This window comes from Calidris pugnax, unplaced genomic scaffold, assembly GCF_001431845.1.
Source record: "Calidris pugnax isolate Ruff unplaced genomic scaffold, ASM143184v1 scaffold4, whole genome shotgun sequence".
NCBI classification, from domain to species: Eukaryota; Metazoa; Chordata; class Aves; order Charadriiformes; family Scolopacidae; genus Calidris; species Calidris pugnax.
This window is the reverse complement of record NW_015090781.1, coordinates 9,794,505-9,803,753: the sequence shown is the minus strand read 5'-3', so window position 1 is coordinate 9,803,753 and position 9,249 is coordinate 9,794,505. Positions and strand designations below refer to the sequence as shown.

The following is a 9,249-nucleotide window of genomic DNA, read 5'->3' as shown; positions in this document are numbered from 1 at the left end:
TATGGATGTGTCTTGAGTGTGGCTCTTCAGAAAATCAGAGCTCGCATGTCCCCTAATTAGAACTCAAAGTCTGTAAGTGTTTTTGACAGTTTGGGCTTTAGGAGGTTTACCAGTGAGCCAGGTGAGAACTGTCCTTCTGCAGATGAAGGTGTTACTAAATATAATTGGTTTTCAGCCCAGAATATAGATGCTTTGCTACACAAAGAGCTATTAACAGCTGCCTTGTATAAAAATATAGATAGATAGATTCTGTTCTATTATATAGAATGTAAAAAACACCTGACAAACTAGAAACTTGTTAAATTTAGCCCCCAAAATCCACCAAATGAATAATTGTTCAAGTCATTTGGCTGAGGGGCTGAGAAATCCTAGCAGACATAGTGAGAATGATGGGAGTTTGAAGGTGGGGCTGGCCATGCTTCTTTTGATGCAGCACAGGTTCAATATAGTAAGATCTAATGCTACATTTGATTGAATCTGCAGCAGAAATGCAGTGAATGGCAAATCCAAAAGCTGTACTCCTTTTCTTTTTGAAGGACAAGGAGGATCTGGTACAGGTGGTGGTGGTGGTGGTCAGTCATGGCAGCCTTAGCCAGGGAGACAGTGCTGGAACACCTCTTCTCTTCCTGGTCTTCCCTTGTGATCATTCTCCCAGGATCTGTGCCCTCAGGTTCCCACCACACCTTTGTGCCAGGGCTTGGCCTTGTAGGTACTTTTCCTATCCATGTTTGATCTATGTAAGTAATTCAGTCACAGGCTTTAAAAACAAATATTCCTTTCCCTTGAGGTCTAATTCTTTTTGGATTAGTCAACTGCCAAACTGTCAAGCTCTATGTAGAGAACCAGCCCTGCAGCTGGAGACTGTCAGTTGCCTCTGTGGGTGAGGACCACACAAGCTAGATCAGCTGAACGGGGATGCGTGACCTCAAGTGGTATGTTGCCCTCTGTGTCACACGTATGAATTTTTTCAGTGACTCAGGCTGTCATTCAGTTACAGGTCCTTTTTTTTTTTGTTTTGGTGTGACTTAGTCGTTTTTTCTTGCTCTTCTTCATTTTATAAAATTAATTTGGCACTATCGCCAATTCAATCATATTTATGTCAACCGCTTAGAGATAATTTGTGTGGGTACTGTTATATTAGCTAAGTAATTTTATTCTGTGGTCAGATATTGTAGGGTTTTTTGTGGTACTCTTTGAATTGGCTGTTAATAGTAAAATAACATAAAAATGTGGTCACTCAAGTCCTTTTTCTAAGAAACAAAATAATTGCATTTTGAGTCCTTTTTTTTCTTTTTTCTTCTCCCAGTTGTAGCTATTCCTGGCTTGACAAATAAGCCTCATCTTCACTGTGGTTTGTGTTCTGCCTGCCTGCTTGTTGGCTATTGAGGTTCTTGGGTCTTCTGCTCCTCAGCATGGCCTCTGACCGTGACTTTGGCTTAGTATACCTCCCCGATCCTGACCTTGGCTTGTCCTTCCTCTACCTCCAAACTCATTAAGGCTGATTTATAAACCCATAATCTTGTAGATTCAGGATTTAACAGACCTTCTTTTTTGGGCCTCTGTGGTCAGACCTAACTCACCCCGGCTGGTAATCTTTTTTAAAGTTCAGTGACTTTTCCCAAGGCACAACTACTTCCTCCAGCCTCAGAGGTTCGATTAGACTCTCATATGTAAGGTATATAATATATAATCTATCCTTTAAAAAAAATTTTTTTTAGTATGTCACCTGTGAAACTATTGATTCGTAACAACTCTGCATTTTCATGGCAATTTGGCAGTGTTCTCTTCTTTAACATCTTTATTAAACATGACAAAAGATTTTGTTCTTATACTCATTATTGAAAAGATTATTCAGCCCTGGTTTGAGAGTTTTAAAGAAAATCCACAAAACACAAACTTTTGGTTAATTTTTAGTTTGAGTCCTCCAAACAGAAATACTTTATTGGTCCCAAATTACATTAGACAGGGGTGACAAATGTATTTTTATACTTGGAGAAATTAGTATGTTTTACATTCACTCTGCAACAGCTGGTTTAATCTGGCATTATATTTTTTTCAGAGCTGTGGAGGGATTTTTTTTAGCCCAACAGGATTTGTATTGATTTCTGTTTCACTTTTTTTGGTGAGGTTTATTCTTGTTTTGCTGTTATATCGATTCTGAGAGCTTTAGCCATTTGGGTTATTACGAATTTCGCTATATTTATGCTGCAATTCTACAATAATCAAGAACTTAGACCTTCACAGCTATTAAAAACAAAACACACACCCCTCAACAAAGAAACCAACCAACCCCCTCCCCCCCAAAAAAAACTGAAGTTGCATTGAGTTTCTTGGAATCTGAAGTATCTCTGAAAAGGCCTTACCATATATCTCTTTTCCCCAGATTTTTTTTTCAGGTGACATAAGGACATTAATTTATATTATTTATTAATACTTATTGGATGCTATTACTCATTCTGCTTACCTAAAATGTATATGTAGAATGCTGCTATAAACCCATGAGTTCTGTCATAATTGAGTATTTAATCCAGATGGACCAAACAACTATATAAATATGAGTCCATTGCAAAAGAGATGCAAGGATTCTTGTAAATAAAAGCAACTGTGAGTGGATAAACCCAAAGTTCAAAAATACGTTTTTCCTGGCTGATTAACCAATACACTTAGCATAAGCAAGCTCCCTTAAATGAACAAAATTATCAGAATAAACTCAGCCATCCTAGTAAATCCCAAATTTGTGTCTGTTTCCAGCATTGAAACCCAGAGACAGCACTGCTTTAGCTGTCTGTAGACACTCTGATATGCAACTGCAGCGCTTTGCAATCTGCCCTGGATTTGATCAAAGCTCACAGCAGCAGTTGCCCAACTTTAAAAGAATCAGATGGTCCCACAGAAGTCGGAGGGACTAAGTTGTTTAAAGTTAAGCACATCCTAAGAGGATCTGTCTTAGGGAAGAGACAAAAAAAAGCCCTTATAAGGATGCCAGCTCCAACAGCACTGGTTATTAAGAATGATAATTCCAGCCTCTTGGAATTATCCTAGTTAGCCCAGTGGATCAGAATGCTCTTTTATACCAGTGCTGCAGATCAAACCTTGCCAGACTTCAAACTGCAGCTGAATCCCAAGAGGAAAAAACTTTCTCCATCGCAGGCAGAATTTGGTCAGCTTCCAAAAGCGATTTATTCCTCCCTTCTTAATAAAACATCTTTTGCAGTTTTATGTGTGACAGACACACTCTGTAGCTTGGAGAGCTCTGGGTGTGCAAAAACTAGTGAAGAACAATTATCCATCCCGTCCTCCATGTGGGAAGCAGATTGAGAATTATCTCCACCCGTGGTTGGACGTGGTGAGACAATGGCCACAGAGTGGGCTGTGGCTGAGCAGAGTCAACGTTTTTACATGGTCCTGTTGTGAGCACCTGAATCATAATGTCATTTCTTACAGTGGGGTTGGGAACTGCTGTAGCAGCTATACATCCTGCGTGCTTGAATGAGCAGGGTTCCTTATTCAATGGAAATTCTTCACTAATTCTCTAGAAATGTGGACTTTTCCACTAGGATATGGTTTTAACTTTGTTGTCACGTGCTGAAGCTCTGTATTACTGTACTCGGTATTTTGTGGAGTGCGGTAGAGGAAGAAACGAAGGCTTCTGATGTGATCAGAAGACAAGTGCTTAGTAATGGACTGGCTTACCATCAGTGGAGGCATCTACCGAGCAGTAGATTTGGAAACTTCTCTGGGCTGTCACGCAGTATTGCTGGAGTTGAGCTGGAGAGAGCTTGTTACAGAACTGCATTGTCAAGATATAAACTAAAGAGCTGTAGCTCCTGTTAAGTGTTTGTTAATGGTAATAGCAGTCTTCCTCTCAAATAAGACATCACTGTTGTAAAAATAGGAGAGTGTTCATTCTGAAAAATAGTCCATAGTGAACAGAGCTGGTAATACAGGAATTCAGCTGTAAGTGTAGTGGTCCATGGGCAACAAAGAGCAAACTGAAGATGGATAGCTCTTGAACTTGAGGATAAAACACAAAACCCGCACCACTTTTTTAAAATGAATAAACTTTTATTTTAATGAAAAGTAAAGGGAGATACAAACTGTGGTTTAATCAAACAAAAAAAGAAAAAATAGAAGCAAACCAATAGAGCCTGAGCAGAAAGGTTTTAAGAAGACTAACTTCTGTGACACTCCATATCATATACCACATATTCACTTGTCTGAAGACTTTTTTTGTGATAGATTCTGGAAAAGAGAAAGAATTGAATTGTAGAAAATGAAATCTAATGAGTTCAAGTGCATTCTTTACAGAGACATTTTTAAACGAGCTGGGTATTTTTGTTTCTAAAGTTTGACAAGCATGATAAAATTAAGGGATAAAGTACAAATAAGTTACATTCCTCCAACAGAAATTTGAACCTGATCATAAAAGTGAGTAACAGGAATTTCCCACGGCTGTTATTGTGCTACTGATGCTAGTGGCAGCTGCAGCGTCATACAGCCCATTCAGGGGCTCTGAAATGAACTTTTAAAAGCCCTTTGTTTCCAAAAATGGGACTTCAAAATATTTTTTATCTTTCTATTGTTACAAAGACTGACAATCAAGAAATTGACATTTAGAGAAAAAACACATTTTAATAAGTTTTTGTAAAGAATTTGTGATTGGACAAAATAAAATACTACATAAAAGCATGCTATTATAGTCCTATTTCTCCATATTCCCATCTTCCATTTAACTGACAGCTGGAGATAAAGATTAATTTAGCTCCTAAATGCATAATCTTTTGCATCTTTCAAGAAACTAATGATTAGTACTAGTCCCCAAATAGGTCTTTCTTGTGCTAAAAATGTATTTTTTAAATTCTTTTCTATGCTTTCCTTTTCCCTGAGAAATTATATTCCTGGACATTTGGAAATAATAGGCTAAAACAAATGAGAATTGAAGTGCACCTGCAATGCAAGGATGTTTCGCTGTCTCCATAGTATAAAAAATGCTTATCTAAAACTGCTCCTAATCATCTTAAATTACACCTTTAAAACTAAAATTATCAAGCACTTAAAATACATAATGAAAATGGCATACCATTTGCAGAATTTCAATTTCTGTTCGAAGAGTCTCACAGATACTTTCCCAATCATCATCTTTGCAATTTTCCAATTCTTTCTTAAGCCTGTGTCCGAAAACAAATAAATTTTCGGATAAGAGAACTGTTGCTTCAGTAACTACTTTTTCCAGCTTTGGTCCCAATTGTCAATTTGATTTATGTGAGAAAACCCTCATTGATCTATTTACATGATCAGGATTTAAGTTTGCTGGTTTTGTAATTGGCATAGATATGCTGCTCTCCTGAAATATCTCTGGGTTTCATTCAGCCCTGGCAGATGGGATGGCAACATGAGGAACTTCAGAAAATGATAGTTTGGGTTTTTACAAAGTATATCTTGACTAAGTACTTTGTTAGACAAATTTCTGGACCATGTTGTTTTCATAAACTGTGAAAGATTTATGGCCTCATTAGTCATCATTTTCCTTATTTAAACATGTGAATTTGAATGTTGATACTTGGGAAGTACCATATGTCACTGTTCTTACTTTCCCTGGGTATCTGCTTGTAGCTGCTGGTGGAGACAGACTCTTGGCTTGGACATGTCCTCTGCCTGACCCTGTGTGGCCATTCCCCTGCGGTCACTGCTCCGTACCCCTCCACAGACCCTTTGCTGGGGCTGCTGTTCTCTCCTCACTGCTCCTGTTACTCCTCAGCACTTACAGACTGTTGCCCAATAGTCTCAGCCAGGAATTCTCCAACTTCTCTATGATAAATACTAATTTTAACATAGTCATTTTTGCATTCAAAAAAGCATTGACCATTTTTTTCAAGATTATATGATATCCCCAATGGCACTAGTAGCAAGTATCTGTAAAAAATATAATTTAAAACTATTTGTAATGTAAAATATTGGTAGCTTAACATTGAAATCTGTTAGGAAATCAGCATGGAGCCAGCGCCATGCAGGGAGCTACCCCTGGATCCACAGGAAGTGGTCAGCAAAAGAAAATTGCAGTGTGTGGTTTGGTTTTCCTAAATGGGTGGAGGCAATGGCTGTTGTGTGGTTTGGTTTTCCTAAATGGGTGGAGATAGTCATAGCGGCAATGGCTGTAGGGATAGAACCTTCTTTTGTCTCTTTGAGGCACAAAGCAGGTTTTACAAACAGTTCTTGGCTAATTTTTGCTAAAAGTATGGAAACAATTGACAAAACAAACTTCAGCAACAGGATACTCAACTGTTGCAGCTCCTGAATGAATTCACTGTAGCTTCTCTACAAATGTTTCCACAGAATGAAAAAAGGCAAAAGAATAGACTTTACCTAACACTGTCTACAAACCAAGCTCACAAGTTTGGAGTTTTGAGAACCAGAAAAACGTAGTTTAATTGGAAAATAACCCTCTATAGAAAAAGGCTTTCCAAGGGAAATATCAGTGTTGGGAAATGTGTAAGACATTAGTCCTGCTAAAAGATGACACCTGAATTTTGCACATCAATGGCTGTAGTGGTTTAAATTAATACTCGGAAGGCCAAGAGGAATCTATGCCAGAGCTTTTAGTGGTCTGATAAATACAAGGTGATGAGATTATACTGAGTCTTTCCATGGCTGTCAAAAGAAAAGCACAATGAGAAAGCAGAAGTTGCTTACCCTTAATACAGTTTCAGCAAACAATGTGAATATTCTGGGACACAAAGACAGAGTGAAAAAGGAGGAAAATTATATATTCTGCTTCTCATTAAATAGGTAAACTGATGCATCAAAGCAGGACCCTGTTTATTCTGAAGTTGAAAGAGGAGGTAGCAACCATTTTTTCTTTCATATACTACAGTAGGGAGCAAATTATTTATCTGTAGAAAATGCACCACTTTAGCTGTCCTACTGAAGATAGAGTTTGTTTTCCACACAAGAAAATGGCTTTATTAAAAGTAAAAATATAGCTTCATATGTGAGGAATAACTTAGTCACCATGTGGCATTAGAACAGTAGCATAAGACTGGACAGTAAGTTGGTTTTGCTGTTCCTATGGAAAATGTAAATATCTGACCATCAATATGGAAACAGTATGAGGTCTGTGTGTTTGTATTACACAGGAGTAAATGCCTCTTCTTTCAGAAGTATTTCTCCTGCATTCATAATACATACAAGTGTTCAAACAAAAGGAAATTTTGAACTACACTTTAAGAAATTAAATATTCACTGTACTGTAGTACATTGTTTGCTTACAGACCATTTTCATTGAGAAGAGTTCATTTCAAGGTCTAAGATCAGCTTCTGATCTTGATTAAATCAGTTTAACTTCAGTGCTTTGCCTTATTTCTTTTCTCTACGTGTTCTCTGTTAGCGTGATATTAGAACCCTAATTTATTTAAGACAAACAAAAGCTCTACTTTGCCTAATTTATTTTAGAAAGAGACATGTCTGTTAATCTTAGAGAAAATGCTCTCTCATTGTCTTCCACACTGTAAAAGCGATGCACAGTCTGTTGGCTAGTTGTCAGCTGAGAATGATACCAGTCCATGTTAGGTGTACTCTAAGGAGAGAACAACTAGAAGATAAGCAGTAAAAGTTGCTTATCTGTGTCTTGGGATTGTGAATTAATTACTATTGATGATGTGCTTTGAAACTGTAATGTTTTGCGTATGGATTTTAAAATTTTATTTAGAATATTTTATAAAACTTTTAGATGTGGTGACAGCACAACTCCTTACATAGCATGGGGTAGCGGTGATAAAAGACATTCATTCAAATGTGGTGTTTAATTTTTACATTAATCAATTGATTCTGCTTTCAGGTCTTCCTTCTTTCTTATTTAGAAGCTAGATAATTACAGTATGTGCCAGGAATATTACACTCAGAAAACAAGGGCTGTCTGTTAGGTTACAGTCTCCACAATTAATGCATCGGAGACGCCTGAGTTACTGAATAAATGATGAAGTTTTACCAGAAGGAATGTGAGACAATGGAACTATTAAAAAAAAATGCTTAACCTGGAAGCAGATTTAGCTTTTTCATTTTACATTTGAGATAAGCACTATATTCATATTCATCTTTCCACTATCAGATAGAATGTGCAAACCAATTATTCATGCAACTATACTGTCTAGATGGAGGGCAGGTTTTCTGTCACCTTCGGAAACATAAAGAGACGTTCCTTTTGCCAGACCAAGGATTAATAAGACAATTATACCCTCCTTACGACTATGATAAAAAGTAAACCTCTTAAAAAAAAAAAAGCAGTAATCTGAAAAATCATGCTAACATTTGGCTATCTCTGTCCTTTGTTTTTATCTTATTTTTAGCATTTTGCTCCCTTTGATGATAAAAAAATATATCTTTCAGAAAAGTCATTGTGCCAATTAACATTGTGTTGGTAAGGTGCAGCATCACAAGCAATGGGCTCTAATGAGCAGCTGGAGTTGCAATGCCATATTTGTGAAAGGAGGCTTGACTGTTCCTTTGAAAAACATTCAAGAGCAAAAGCAATAGCAAAACCCAGCCTTAAATCAAGCAGAAGGGACAACAGCCTCAGCAATTTTTGGGATGCCAGCTTGCCCTAGACTGAGGTCTGCTATCAGTGGTCCATTTTCCATTACTCTTGAATGCCAGAAGCGACAAAGAGATGAAGAAGGAGGAGATCACTGAAGATGATCGATTTTGCAGCTTTGAAATGAGCACAGCTATTAAATGTCATTGGCATTTGTGGTTGATACGCACTCTTCTTGAATTTCAGCTGTATATGCAGAAGGCAAATAGGAAAAATAATTGTCAAATCAATACATGCTGGTATTATGAATTGACCTATGATGAAAATAATGTTATTGTCAAACACATTTCTCCAAAAATCATCCACAGATTCATGTTACCGGATAAAGACTTCAGTAGCCCAAAATTGCATTCCAGAAATAATTGTATGCAAAGAGTTCTCAAACAAGAAATAGTTTGTGCAGAAGGCAGGGGGAATATGTGTTTTTAGAGCCTTTTTTTTTTTTTTTTTTTTAAAGTGGGGATGGAAGCCTCTACCTGGTTATTGTTGGAATAGCAGAAAGAGCAGACTGTCTCTTGGTTAGGTTTTGCTGAGGCAAGTAAAGCATTTTTTCTTATTTTCCTTCTTGTCTTTGCCTTGTTTATGACTGCCATTTTATTTTTTAACCATAAATACAAGGAACAACATTAGAGTGTATTATAAAACGGAATGGCTTGATGCTG

The 9,249-nt window shown here is 37.3% G+C and overlaps 1 protein-coding gene across 1 annotated transcript in view; it reads right to left on the bottom strand.

Annotated features, from left to right (window-relative positions):
- Positions 1–4,209: 4,209 nt before the first annotated feature.
- Positions 4,210–9,249, bottom strand: part of CCDC172 (coiled-coil domain containing 172) — a 30,898-nt gene continuing 25,858 nt past the window's right edge. Inside the window, exons 7-8 of the mRNA XM_014958417.1 lie at positions 5,081–5,168; positions 4,210–4,242 (exon numbers count right to left, since the gene is read on the bottom strand). Of these exons, the coding sequence (XP_014813903.1) occupies positions 4,210–4,242; positions 5,081–5,168 (121 nt within the window). The remainder of the gene's footprint in view (positions 4,243–5,080; positions 5,169–9,249) is intronic.